Source organism: Raphanus sativus, chromosome 1 (assembly GCF_000801105.2).
Source record: "Raphanus sativus cultivar WK10039 chromosome 1, ASM80110v3, whole genome shotgun sequence".
Classification (NCBI taxonomy): Eukaryota; Viridiplantae; Streptophyta; class Magnoliopsida; order Brassicales; family Brassicaceae; genus Raphanus; species Raphanus sativus.
This window is the reverse complement of record NC_079511.1, coordinates 13,957,802-13,971,472: the sequence shown is the minus strand read 5'-3', so window position 1 is coordinate 13,971,472 and position 13,671 is coordinate 13,957,802. Positions and strand designations below refer to the sequence as shown.

General features: G+C 34.8%; 3 protein-coding genes and 2 long non-coding RNA genes across 5 annotated transcripts; 3 read left to right on the top strand and 2 right to left on the bottom strand.

Annotated features, from left to right (window-relative positions):
* On the top strand, positions 1-528 carry LOC108829885 (protein DOWN-REGULATED IN DIF1 11-like). Its single transcript, XM_018603473.1, has one exon. The coding sequence runs from the start codon at positions 1-3 to the stop codon at positions 526-528; it is 528 nt and encodes a 175-aa protein (XP_018458975.1).
* Positions 529-4,037: 3,509 nt separating this feature from the next.
* LOC108829899 (protein SUPPRESSOR OF FRI 4) lies at positions 4,038-6,708 on the top strand. Its single transcript, XM_018603492.2, has 7 exons — positions 4,038-4,387; positions 4,689-4,789; positions 4,874-5,003; positions 5,154-5,518; positions 5,600-5,745; positions 5,848-5,901; positions 6,401-6,708. Exons 1-7 carry the CDS (start codon positions 4,194-4,196, stop codon positions 6,470-6,472), a joined length of 1,062 nt encoding a protein of 353 aa, XP_018458994.1. The 5' UTR covers positions 4,038-4,193; the 3' UTR covers positions 6,473-6,708.
* An 863-nt stretch (positions 6,709-7,571) lies between these two features.
* Positions 7,572-8,832, bottom strand: LOC108827349 (uncharacterized). Its single transcript, XR_008938970.1, has 5 exons — positions 8,700-8,832; positions 8,476-8,632; positions 8,263-8,377; positions 7,997-8,183; positions 7,572-7,925 (listed from the first exon to the last, which is right to left on the bottom strand). It is a non-coding gene; the product is annotated as an uncharacterized LOC108827349 (long non-coding RNA).
* Positions 8,833-8,907: 75 nt separating this feature from the next.
* LOC130503312 (uncharacterized) lies at positions 8,908-9,820 on the bottom strand. The gene is made up of 3 exons (XR_008940741.1): positions 9,661-9,820; positions 9,126-9,372; positions 8,908-9,062 (listed from the first exon to the last, which is right to left on the bottom strand). It is a non-coding gene; the product is annotated as an uncharacterized LOC130503312 (long non-coding RNA).
* A 946-nt stretch (positions 9,821-10,766) lies between these two features.
* LOC108829881 (GTP-binding protein ERG) lies at positions 10,767-12,864 on the top strand. The gene is made up of 7 exons (XM_018603468.2): positions 10,767-11,346; positions 11,421-11,510; positions 11,608-11,753; positions 11,941-12,099; positions 12,162-12,336; positions 12,412-12,551; positions 12,628-12,864. Exons 1-7 carry the CDS (start codon positions 10,876-10,878, stop codon positions 12,710-12,712), a joined length of 1,266 nt encoding a protein of 421 aa, XP_018458970.1. The 5' UTR covers positions 10,767-10,875; the 3' UTR covers positions 12,713-12,864.
* Positions 12,865-13,671: the final 807 nt, after the last annotated feature.

Genomic DNA, 13,671 nt, shown 5'->3' with positions numbered 1-13,671 from the left:
ATGGCAAAGTCTCTTTCCATGTTAATGCTCGTATTCACGGTACTATTTATCATGGCTCACACAATTTTTTCCCAAAAATTTGATCGATATTCTCTAGATGTACCAGAAGATGTGAGTATATCTCCTCCGCCATGTTTTTATATCTACACTGAAACTCCTGATAAATCTCCATTCGAAGCTGATCCACCGACAATGGAATATAACATGAAGCTTGGGAGACAATACACAGACAAACAGTTTAATTTTCTTCAGATTTGCCTTCAAAAGCTGAATTCGGATTGTGGAGATAACATTGTCCAGAACATGTTGGATAAAACTACGACACAATTGACGAATGAATGCTGCCGTAATCTATTAAAGATTGGCAAAAAATGTCATCTAGGAGTGGCTCATATCATTTCTTCAAACACTGAGTATAATAATATTGTGTCGAAGGCTATTCCAAAAAGCAAACATACATGGAAAGATTGTGTCCGCAGAGTTGGGAGCCATATTGGTTCTCCAATTTTTTTGGAAGAACTAAACTAATATTTCATCGTCTTGATATATATATATATGCATTTTGAGTTTTATGATTCCTATCACACCATTGAAAAATGCATTATAGGTTTGATGTATTCTTAAGATTATATGGCCATGCAAATATTTATATTTTCTAATCAAGGATCTCAGGTCCAATGAAAAATACTCAATGATGGTATCATTCTCGTATGATAGAGAATAAACTGTTCCAACTTGGGTTGGTTTGCAAATTACTGCCAAAATCATTTACTCAAACGGCAAAACAAATGTAAAATATTTTGATATTTATTTGATATATGTTTTCATAAGTCATATGTAGAAAGAATGCGAATCACAACAGTGCATATCGGCATATGCAATTGTAGATCTTAAGTTATATTATGACCCATATAAATTTTCAACAAATACTCATTTCCCGATAAGATATCTCGTTTGTTGTCACCAATCTAAAATCCAAAAAAAAAAACAAATAAGCCAAAGTATTTTTTATGGTGATACGTGTATCCATAGTAGTAGGTTCGACGTCTCATCCATTTTTTTCTAGAGTGATCAATAGTCATAAAAGGTGTAAGAAGATGTGAATATATCTCCTATTGAAGCTCCCGCCAATTTACCAGAGATTAAATATGAGATGGAGCTTATGCATCATTACTCGCATGAACAGTCTCAATTTTCTTCATGTTTGCCTACAAAGTTTGAACTCGGAATGTGGGAATGACAATTTAAACAACACGTTGGATGAGACGACGACACAAATATTGACAGATAAATGTTGTTGTCATTTATTAAAAACGGACAAACATGGTATTTAGGACTGACTCAAATTATTCTTTTGATTTGTGAATATAAAGATAATATTTCTAACACAATTTCTAAAATCAAGCGGAGATGAAACACTATATATTCATACTCTTTTGATTTATGAGTATAAAGATATTGATTATGGGACGTTGGGAGCCAGATTGGTGCTCATGTCTCTTAGGATGATTTAAACAATAGCACCTCGTCATGATGCTATATGCGTTCCCAATTTTATGATTATTACCATTATATATTCACACTCCCTCATTTTTCAATTGAGAAAAAATACTTTTATTATAAACAAAAAGTCACTAATATTTTTGTCATCAAACTCATTAAATTTCTATATGACCGTAATTCAACTAATCAAAATAAACTACAGAATATAGCGAGCCATATTATATAAGAATTTTACATAATTTAATATTTAATATTGAAAATATTATTAAATTTTAAATAAGAGAAATCTTTTGAAGTGTTAAATATTTTTTTAAAAAGAGAGAATATTAATCAAATATCACTACACTTTCGGTAATCAAGAAACTCAAACCATAAAATAGTTATGTTGGTATCTTAATAATCATTAATGCAACATATACAAAAATAATAAAGTGTTGGATTACCAAGAATAATCCTTTCTCAGGAAAAAAAAACATACTAAAAATGCGTGGGAAAACAGATATATGCTACCCAAGAACAAACAATTTTTTTTGTTTCAAATGTCTGAAACATTATGATTAATGATGCATGAAATAGATATGTTTGGAAAAAATACATATGTTTGACACAATTTTCAATTTTTAAAGTAATAAATCATTTTCAAAAAGTATGTCAATGCATGAGCCGATAAAAAATTTCATTCAAAAATAATTTGATACATTCATCTAAAATAAAAAAGTTAAGGCAGTCATGACCCAACTCTACATATTGAATATGAATACTAATAGTCCAAATTTCATTATTTTTAGTACTTTTGGTGGATAAAGTTTTAATACTTTTAGTGAATAAAAATATAAAAATTAGGATCACATGAAATCATGAAATGTTCGATTAGATGAAAAAAAAGCTAGCAGCTGCTAGTTTGACAAAAATCTTAACCTCAGGCAATCTAGGTCCACAATTCTGCGTGTGAGATCCTCGTTGTCAATGGCTAAATCTTAACTCTGGTGAGTTTCATTCAAATGTAGGGGAGCAACCCCAAAAATCCCGGTAAACAGAGTACAAAAATTACTATTAGGCAACATAAAAAACCGTCAATGTTGGTAGGAGGAAAAAAAACAAAAGATCCAATAGTAACAAAATATGGATCATAAAACGGAAAGACGAGACTTTCTCAGCTAGTATTCGATCCCACATCATCATCAAAAGTGCAAAAAAACATAGTACTATTTTAGGCCTCGAATGTTTTAAACCCCCGCCCCGCACCTTACTGACATATTAATAAATATATAAATATTGACGGGACAAAATTGATAACCTTTTAATTATCAGAATTATTTTAAAAAATTATATATATATATATATATATATGTTACAACATTAACATATATTCAAATAATATATAAATAAATTATATTATCAAAATTATTGACTCACTTAGAATCAAATGAAAATTTTATATAATAAAAACAAGATAATATCAAATATTTGTACATCTGAAATATTGTAATATCATGTTTTCAAAACTGTTTATTATTAAATATATAAAAATTATTATCGAGTAAGCCTAAAATCATGGAGAATATGACAAATCAGCATAATCACTTCATAAATAATATAATAATAACTAGGTGGTTTGCCCGCACATGCGGAAATAATTTTATTTTAAATATTTATTAATTCCAAATAATAATAATAAGTTATTATTTATGTTCTCAAAAATTAAACTAAACATCACATTTTTATGTATGATAAAAAATTCATAAAAATATATAAATTTATTATTTTATTATTGTGTTGGAATTTAAAAAATATATATAAGAATTATATTTTTGAAAATATTAATTTATAATCTAATATAACATATAAATATAATATTATTAACTTAAAACTAAAAAAGAAATATTATTTTCAGATAACAACTTAATATATCTAATAATTATCTTTTATATTTGACAATATTAAATTATAATGTAATATAACATATAAATATAATAATATTAACTTAGAATTCATTTTTTAGCTTTAATTTTTTTTAAAATATTACTTTCAGATAACAACAAAATACATATATAAGAGTTATCTTTCTACTTTGGAAAATATTAACTTATAATCTAATATAACATATAAATATAATATTATTAATGTAAATTTCGTTTTTAATTATATAATAAATTATATATAAACTCATTAAGGGTAACAACGACATTAACCGCTCTAACTTTTAACGTGAGAGCTCCGTTGCGAAAAATCACTTGGCAAATAATAGTATAGATAGATAAATAGTTAATTATTTTCAAGTATTTAATATATATTTATTATTTTGTTAGTTTTTTAATATGTAAAAGTAAAATAAATAGTAGTATGTAAAATAGTTTTTATATATAATATTTATGCCCTGCAAGATGTAGATATTAAACTAGATATATATATATTATATATGGAGGTAAAGATATATTTTTGAAAGTATATGGATTTTACGCAAAATTACATAGGAAAGGTCCTTTTCTATAAATACAAAGAGAGTAACGGAAGATAACAAAAAAGAAAAGAAAAAAGGGTTAACATAAGACAGACAAGAGAATCTGTGAGATCGCAAAAGAAATCGAGAAAACGCCTTTGTCCGAATAGAAACCCTAGCGAGAGCGGAAGGAAGGAGACAAGAGCCGAGAAAACTAGAGAGGGGAAGAAGAAAGGGCTTTTTTTGAGTGATGGGGAAGAAGAAGAAGAGAGCGACGGAGAAGGTGTGGTGCTATTACTGCGACAGAGAGTTCGACGACGAGAAGATTCTTGTCCAGCACCAGAAAGCCAAACACTTCAAGTGCCATGTCTGCCACAAGAAGCTCTCCACAGCCAGCGGCATGGTCATTCATGTCCTCCAGGTTCATAAAGAGAATGTCACCAAGTATGTTCCTTCCCTCTTGAATGTGCATGTTTACTGGCAACTTCGAAAAATTGAATCTTTATTGCGTTAGCTCTTTCAGGGTTTGGTTTAATCTCATACCAATCTAATCATGAACCCTCCTAATGTATGAAAATTATTGAAAGGAACACTCTTTTGATTAATAGATTTTGATTTGTTGTTTCTTTGCTTATTTTGGTTAAAGACATTCAATTTTAAGGCATGTGGAAGATGGGTTTAGGGAAAGATTAGTTGACTTCTTGTCATGACATTGTTTTTTAATATATTTTTTTTTTCCAACAAGGGTACCTAATTCGAAAGAAGGTAGAGATTCAACTGATATTGAGATATATGGAATGCAAGGCATCCCACCTGATGTCTTGGCTGCTCACTACGGAGAAGAAGGTAAAGACTAGAGCTTGAGATTGTATTGTTTACATTATCACATTTATACCTTTTTTGAAACTGACGTTATGGCTTTTTCTGCAGAGGAAGAGTCTCTAGCTAAAGTTGCAAAAGTTGAAATCCCTTCCGCCCCTCTTGGTGTTGCGGTTCCTAGACCATACGGAATGGTTTATCAACCCCAACAAGTGCCTGGTGCTGTTCCTGCGCGACCTATGTATGTAAACTATATTCCTTCTCTTTCCCTGACTTGTAAGATAGTCAGGTGTTGTCTTTGTTGTCTTTAGTATCTGATCCATGCTAAGTGATGTTTCCTTAGAACCGTTCTACTTTGGGTTCCGTATGTTAAATAATTTTGTGTCAACAGGTATTATCCTGGTCCTCCTATGCGTCCTGCTGGTCCTGGATGGCCTATGCCTCCTCCTCCTCCCCGTCCACAACAGTGGTATCCACAGAATCCACCGGGAACTGCTCCTCCGCCTCCTCATTTAGGGTATCGACCACCACAACTCTTTCCTGTTCATGGTATGGGGATGAATATGCCAACATCATCTCCTGCTCCTCCTGGGATTCAACCATCATCTCCCGCTATGCCGGTTTCTCAGCCTCTGTTCCCTGTTGTGAATAGCATCACCCCTTCTCAAGCTTCACCGTTTTCTGCTCAGCAACTGCCTAATGCCAATGCCACCGTAGGATCAGCAAATCCGTATCCGCCTAACAACTCATTTCCAGGTTCAGTCTTTAGCTCTTAGAATCAGTTCCTTGCATTTGACTCAGCTCTTTTAAATCGCTCTTTTAATGTTTGTGTTGCAGTGGGTGGGAATAATTCTCATTCGTATGCTTCTGGTCCAAACACTAGTGGTCCTTCAATTGGTCCACCTCCTGTGATTGCAAATAAAGCTCCTAGCTCTCAGCCTAATGAGGTCTATCTTGTATGGGATGATGAAGCCATGTCCATGGTTAGTTTCCTTCCTACACCTGTTCAGTTCTACTAGTGTCATTCATTAACGAATCATTTGTTTTTTTTTTTATAATCTGACTCTATGTGTCTGTATTTACAGGAGGAAAGAAGAATGTCCTTACCGAAGTACAAAGTCCATGATGAAACAAGCCAGGTAAGTTCTGATTTTCAAGTTAAAGGAGTGTTTGCTTTACCCTTCTAACCCATTCGGTAGGCTCTATTGATGCCTTTTTTCCTTAACTCCAGAGCTTATTGTTTCTGTGCTAAGAGGTACCCTTCTATAGTTTCAGTTAATAATTGCTTCCTTTAGAATATGAGAATAAGGACATAGGCTTGTGTAGTTGTACTTGCAACAAGTAGTAGAGAAAACTGTGTGTTGTATCTGCTCGATCTTCATTATCTATCTTATTTGCTCTGATCTTGTATTAAATGAAATTGTGGTGATTGGTTCCACAAGATCACACTCAATCAGGTTTGGTATCAAACCAGGTCAGCTTCTTTTATTTCATTCAAGTTTGCAAAGTTTGATAGCTTTGCGCAACCACAGTCTCAGGAATAATAAGAAAAGAAAATTCTTTAGTAGCCTCTCTTTAAAAGCATGCAACTTTTTGTTTACTCAGAACCATGTCTGCTGTTTCTTGAAATGGTGGCAGATGAACTCGATAAATGCAGCCATAGACAGACGTATATCAGAGAGTAGGCTCGCTGGACGGATGGCGTTTTAGAGTTTTGGCACCAAACATGAGTCGAGGAAACCAAACCAAGAAAAGAGATGATGATGGTGTTTCGTTTTGACTCACATTTACAGAAGCTGAACTTGTGATCTGAATTTTGAGTTGATTCCTATCTTATATGTTGTATTGTCAGTGACCATTGCATTGTTTTAGAGATCTCAGAGATGTTTTTGTAGCAAAGGCTTAGTCATTATTTTAAATCTCTTACTGGAGACTTGGAGGAAGAACTTAGTTCTGTTTTCCTTTCCTCTGACTATTTAAAACATACAGATTCAGCCAAAAATGTTTAAATCATGTTTATTGTCTAGTAAAAAGTAAAAAGTTTTCTTTACAACAACCTATAAATGCAACTGCAACTACATTCTCAGCTTGAGAGAACTTTTGATATCCAGACTAGGGCCTGGCTAAAATTCTGAATCCAATTAACCATTGATTAGTCAAACCAAATCCAATCCGATCCTCTGAATATCCTAACGAATTCAAAATTTTAGTACCTAAAAATCCAGTACTGAAATATTCCGGGTATCTAGATTTATATAGTTGAAAGTTGTATCCAAAAGTTATCTAAAATATATAAGATATTCTAAAGTTTTCCAAAAATATTTGAAAATATATAAAACTAGGGCCGACCCGCCCTTCGGGCGGGATATACTTTTAAAAATAATTTCAACGGTGTATATATTTAATAAACAGTGTTTTTGTTATTTTTTATATTTTTTTACATTTGTTTTTTGAGTTATCGTTTGATTCAATTTGGAATATGATAAGTAGGTGATAGTTTAACTACAGGTGAAATTCTGGAAGTTCTTGACATACTTTAAAATTGATGTATCGGTAAAATAATGTTTTGATTGTGATGGTGTTGCGAGTTGTCTGTGTTTGTTTGTGAGTTGTCGGTAAATTATATATAATGTAATGTTTTATGTGCTGGTGGGATGAATGCATCGTTTTGAGTAAACATAATAAAATGAGTCATTTGTTCAAGTATTTGTGAGAACCTATATAGACATAATAACAGAATGTTGAAGCTTGAAATGATGTACACAAACTGTGTCATTTTACATTGTTACCTGTTTGAGTAAAGAATAAAATTGAGTCTTGAATTACTGGGCCCTTCGCACAGTAAGTATTTATTCAACTATCTAAGCCCAAGAGATCAACGATGGACACTTACGAATCTTCAATTGCCTCCAGAGCTTGCCAATGGCACCAGTGTTGTTTTTCCATTCAAAAAAGTCAAGAATCTCCATACCTTCATCATGGTCACCTACTACCAGTTTAAGGACTCTGAACAGGTAATTACCTTGCTCATACATATTTGCAACGGCAATATTGAGAGGTCTCAGCAGGGGCAAAGTAAGGACACCATCTCAGCACCTTCCACCTTAATAGCAGGAATGGAGTTGGCACCAGAGTTGTCAACTCCATTGTCATTGTCGCCTCCCTAATAAAACCAGAAAAATCTATATACATCTTCTTACCGAGCTATGTTACTGGAAAATGCATAAATCTTACATTATCAAGGATGGCAGGTTGTGGCTAACGTTCACGCTCACTGAGGATGCGTGAGATGGTAAGGATCTGATGATTTGCTGAAAATTTGTCTGAGCTCACCCTCATCTAAAACGTGTAGGTCTTGCCTCCCATGTGATATGAAAAAGGGAGGGGCATGAGTTTCCTCCGCGTTGACACCATCACCGGCCTGAGTGAACAGTAGTTCAATGCAACTGTATGAATAAGTAGCCAGCACAAAAAAGAATGTAAGTTGATAAAATACTTACCAAAAGATGACCAGCTTCATAGGCTCTCATGTTGTGCAATTTAGTCATTATCCCATCGAAACAAACAAACAAAGCTTAACCGGTTTCATTTGCAACGGACATCTCCACACGGTATCTAGCGGACAGAAAACATGTATCAAATCACAAAGATGATTTTGTGTTAGGACAGCAAGTTAAATATAAATGAATTATCTGCCAATAATTTGTACGTACCGGAGGCAACAACAGCGTTAGTATTGTTGAAAGACAGACATGTGAAAGATGAGACAGTGCTTTGAAGTTTCTTCGCACAGTTCGAGCAGGAAACATAGCACCAGCCCTTGTCCCTCTTGATTTCAGTCAATCTTCTGGTACAGATGAAATCAATTTCCTTCATTGTTGGAAAACCAAAAATTACGAACATTCGGTGTTAAATATTATAAAGCTGGTATACATACCTGTGAGGGAGCAGGCATGAAAATAGCTGAGCTCTGTTATGCTCGTGGATTCCACTTTGGCATAGCCCCATAGCAGTGGAGCTGCTGGTGTAAGCCAAAGTTTTGTACGACCAACCTGCGTAATTGAATATAAGTTGTTAGGCTTAGCGATATACATTTGGAACCTCGTAGAAAAAAATGAATATATAAAGCCAACGATTCCCAAGAAGTTGCCTGTTGAAAAAAACTCTCCCCTGCAACTAAATTATTTGTTATTTTTGTTTAAATAACTAACTTCAAATAACTTACTTGTCCATCTTTATGGTCGCCATAACAAAATTCTTGTCCTGAGGAGGATCCGTGCAGTTACCTCGCCAGCGAGGTCTGTCGAAAGAAATTATTACATATCGAATCTATATTTTAAAGATCAGATAAGAGAAGCATTACCTGAGAGCTGAGTGTTTATGTTGCGATCAAGTCACTGTGATTACGGAACCGGAAAGATTCAATAGCTATCAGAGCAGCCGGTCCGGTAACTTCATTGAAAGAGGTTGAGTCGTTAAAACGGATTCGCAGGGAAGAGTCAGATAGACGATAATTCAATCTCGGTCAAGGAATAAACCAAACACGCTTTCAGATGAGGCTTGTGAGTCGCAAGCCGGTTGACATTCACGGTTGCCAGCATCATGGTCGCCTGAAAATACGTGGAAGAGAAACAACAATCATCAAACTTTGTAAAATATATGACTGGAAAATGTTTAACAAAAACTTTACAAATGAAAAAAAAAATTGCAGTACCGATTGAAGACGGAAACGTCTAAATAATTAATAGACAAACTTCTAAAACATAAATATGAAAACCTTTCAAATGAAAAAATAATTTGTAATACTGATTCAAGACGGCAGAAATGTCTAAAGAATATTGCTCTAACCTGACTCTGTACTATGGATTCAGGACAGTGGAAATAACTAAAGAACTAACCGGTGAAAGACTCCATTTATGAACAAAAAGGCGGATGTCGGAGCTCATCCAATCACATGAGCTCTCCACCACGGCGGACATTCCTAGCCTCCCATAAACGTAGCAAACGGACTTGAACAGCGGAGGAGGAGCAGCCGGTCTGCAAATCGGAGAAGAAGACTGAAACGTTAGCCATATTTCACAGAATTAGTATACTGGTTAGCTTTAAAGATTGAGAGGATGATTATCAGAGGAAATCATGCCTTTTTTATAGATAAGTCTGCAGATCTAAAAATCTCATTGGATATAGATCGTGTGTGAGAGAGAGTAATGGAGGGGTTTAAGATGATTATCTGTAACTGGTATTGTTTATTTCTCTGAAGAAGAAGATGAAAGAGCAATCAAGGAGACCTAATCAAAGTTCTGGAGCGGCAAAGAAGAACACGGTCTAACCCTAATAGCGGAAACGACAAAAAGCCTGATATACAAATAAGCCCAAACAAAATGCACAACTCTATTAATGAAACGGAGCGTTTAACACGTGTCGGCTGGAGGAAGAGCGAATTGATGACATGGAATCCGACGTGGCGCGCCCAGGAGAGAAAGAAGTGTACTTTATATAAATAGATAGTCAAAATTAAATATTTAAAGTATTTAAACAATACATAAAAACATCAAAAGTATTTAAAATATATACTGATTTTCTATCCAAATATTTAAATCAAACCAATTTTATTTTAAATTTAGGTATTTGGCCATACATTGCGCAAATTTATATGTTATATATTATTTTTATTTTTAAATTTTGAGAAACTTAAATTATTTAGAATTGTAAAAAAAATTCAAAATACTTTTAACGGATTATCCGACCCCACCAATCTTGAACCAAAATCTATAAATATCCAAATTGGACTGGAATTTTTAACTGTGAAAATCCAAAACCCGAACAGATATGAACCTGATTTGAATGGATACCCGAACGTCCAACTCCTAATTGAAACTCGAAATTGACTCGAATGTATCAAACGCAAAGTTGGGAGTGCAAAATGCATTTTAGTGAAACAGAAGGGGGCTGCTATCTGTAATATCGAATTACTTTCTCACCACTCTCTCCTAAAAAAACGAAGTCTTTGGGTGAAGGAAGTAAAGAAAAACTCTCTAAAACCCTCGACTCGATCCCCTCCCTCTCCTCCTCATTTCGTCAATCGCTCCTTCCTTGGCCATTGTTGACAAAAGATGAAAGCTTTTAGATCCCTACGAGTTCTAATCTCCACGACGTCCCCTCGCTCTAAACCCCATTATCTCCCTCACACCTTCCTCCGCAGGTTCTACTCGGCGCAGCCGAACCTAGACGATCCCACCGGAGACTCTGTTTTCGACAGCAGCCAATACTCAGTCCCTGATCCTTTGAAAAAGCCAAAGCAACCTAATTGGGATAAAGGGTACAGAGAAAGGGTACAGAAGGAGCTGTTTCCGGAAGAGAAGGGTCAATTGAAACAGAGCTCCGATGAAGAAGAAGAAGATAGTTCCGAAGAAGAGAGTGTTGATCGGTCGAGGATCCTAGCGAAGGCTCTCTTGGAGGCGGCGCTTGAGTCAGCTGATGACGAGCTCGGCGAAGGCGAGGTTCGTGAAGAAGATCAGAAGTCTCTTAATGTCGGCATCATCGGTCCACCGAACGCCGGCAAATCATCCCTCACGAACTTCATGGTTCGTTTTATTGAAAAAAAAGTTTCCATCTTTGTTTAAGACATTGTGTGTTTATGTCTTTGCTTAATGTGCAGGTGGGAACAAAGGTTGCAGCTGCTTCACGGAAGACCAACACGACTACTCATGAAGTGTTGGGAGTATTGACCAAAGGAGATACACAAGTTGTAAGTTCTTTTTTTTTTTTTTTCCTTTTGCTGTTAAATACAAATCATTTGTGGATTGAAAGATATTGAATATTGTTTGTATGAAACAACATTGCAGTGTTTCTTTGATACACCGGGTTTAATGTTGAAGAAAAGCGGATATGGTTACAAAGACATCAAGGCTCGTGTTCAAAATGCTTGGACTTCTGTTGACCTTTTTGATGTCCTCATTGTTATGTTTGATGTCCACAGGCATCTCACTTGGTAACTGACTCCTTTCTTTTACTACTTTTTATCTGTTTTTTTCTTTACAAAGCTATCTAGTAACTTAAAGCTAGTCTAGTTAAGTGCATCAGTTAGAATCTCATCACCGAGATTATGTTCAAGGATTAGAACCGTAATTTAATGGGCATATAGTTCATTCAAACTTAAAATATTATGTTTTCTGTAGTCCGGATTCAAGAGTTGTACGCTTGATCACATACATGGGAGAGGAAGCAAATCCGAAACAAAAGCGCATTTTATGTATGAACAAAGTTGATTTGGTTGAGAAGAAGAAAGATCTGTTAAAGGTTGCTGAGGAGTTCCAGAATCTCCCTGCATATGAAAGGTACATAGATTCATTTTAACAGGGAAGTCTCTTGAATTTGCAACTGAAAATATACTTTTTAGGTACTTCATGATATCAGGGCTCAAGGGATCCGGAGTTAAGGATCTTAGCCAGTATTTAATGGACCAGGCAGTAAAGAAGCCATGGGAGGAAGATCCATTCACCATGAGTGAAGAAGTCATGAAGAACATCTCTCTTGAAGTTGTTAGGGAGAGATTACTAGACCATGTTCATCAGGTAATAATAGTAATAATAGTCTAACCTCTACTTGCATATCGGTTTCTAAACTACACGACTGTGAACAAACCATAGGAAGTACCGTATGGTGTGGAGCACCGTCTAGTGGACTGGAGAGAGCAGCGAGACGGGTCTCTGAGGATTGAACAGCATCTCATCACTCCTAAACTTAGCCAACGCAAGATTCTCGTTGGCAAGGGAGGCGCTAAAATCGGGTAAGAGCAAACAAGATCACTTGCTCGTTCAGCTCTTTGAACTAAACTCATGACTGATCTTTTACTGATCTTGCAGGAGGATAGGAATAGAGGCAAATGAAGAACTTAGGAGAATAATGAACCGCAAAGTTCATCTCATTCTCAAAGTGTTGCTCAAGTGAAACCCTTCTCTGAAGACCTTTAGTTTTTTTTTTTTTTTTGAGTTTTGATTGGTTTACAGAATCGTTTGTACACGATTTTGATATCTGTCTGTATATTTTGATGTTTGTCAAAAGATTTTAGAAATATAATCTTATACAAACAGACAGGATTAGTTTGTCTGATTTTATCAAACTTTAGAAACAGTAACAACATAGCCATTGACAGTTTATTGTTTGAAATATGGATAGTGTGTGATTATGTGAAAACACAAGTATATAGTTTGTGGATTAAGAACCGTGGAATATGTATATTAGATAATAAAATATTGTTGAAAAACAACTAGAATTTTTTTTAACATCATATCTGTATCAGGCACCCAGAGAATCATAACATGAAATAAAGCATCTTCATATGATTTACTCATGTGGTGATGTAGGAATTAGCTTCAATTTGCTCAAGTTTTGGTTGCGAATTCCTATTTATCATCATAAAAACTATATCCACATGAGACTCTGACCATGTTAATGTGTCAACACAAACATGTTTTATGATAATTTGTAACTCAAAATGCACATGCACATGTGCTTCACAGATTCTTAAAAATAGGACATATACAAGAATCAATATTGTTAACAAGAAACAAATTCCCTGCCCATAATAATATACACAAATCACTGCAAAGAAGAGAGCCTCTATACTTGTTTTAGTAAATTAAGGGCGTCTTGATCTCTCATGTACTCCCCCTCCTATTTCAGTTTCAGTCCTTGTAAGCCTGTGTCTTTTGGGATTAAGTTATCCTGAGTTTTGACTTAACCAGCCGCCTCCGAGCGATAGATTCCGTAAGATTATTCCAATCCTCAGAGTGTGACATGTAATTCCTCAGTCTCAATTGGCTCCTTGAGAAGCTTATTCAGGGAATCAAGAGAAGTGTGTAAAACTTTATGATACTATTTAGAGCAAAACCTAAAATATAGAAACT

Excerpts from the sequence above, each read along its gene's own strand:
- LOC108829899 (XM_018603492.2), top strand. The coding sequence starts at position 4,194 with ATGGGGAAGAAGAAGAAGAGAGCGACGGAGAAGGTGTGGTGCTATTAC. Across the intron at positions 4,388-4,688 it reads CATAAAGAGAATGTCACCAA|GGTACCTAATTCGAAAGAAG; the intron begins GTATGTTCCTTC and ends TTTTCCAACAAG. Across the intron at positions 5,746-5,847 it reads ATGATGAAGCCATGTCCATG|GAGGAAAGAAGAATGTCCTT; the intron begins GTTAGTTTCCTT and ends CTGTATTTACAG.
- LOC108829881 (XM_018603468.2), top strand. The coding sequence starts at position 10,876 with ATGAAAGCTTTTAGATCCCTACGAGTTCTAATCTCCACGACGTCCCCT. Across the intron at positions 12,100-12,161 it reads AATCTCCCTGCATATGAAAG|GTACTTCATGATATCAGGGC; the intron begins GTACATAGATTC and ends TATACTTTTTAG. Across the intron at positions 12,552-12,627 it reads AAGGGAGGCGCTAAAATCGG|GAGGATAGGAATAGAGGCAA; the intron begins GTAAGAGCAAAC and ends CTGATCTTGCAG.
- LOC108829885 (XM_018603473.1), top strand. The coding sequence starts at position 1 with ATGGCAAAGTCTCTTTCCATGTTAATGCTCGTATTCACGGTACTATTT.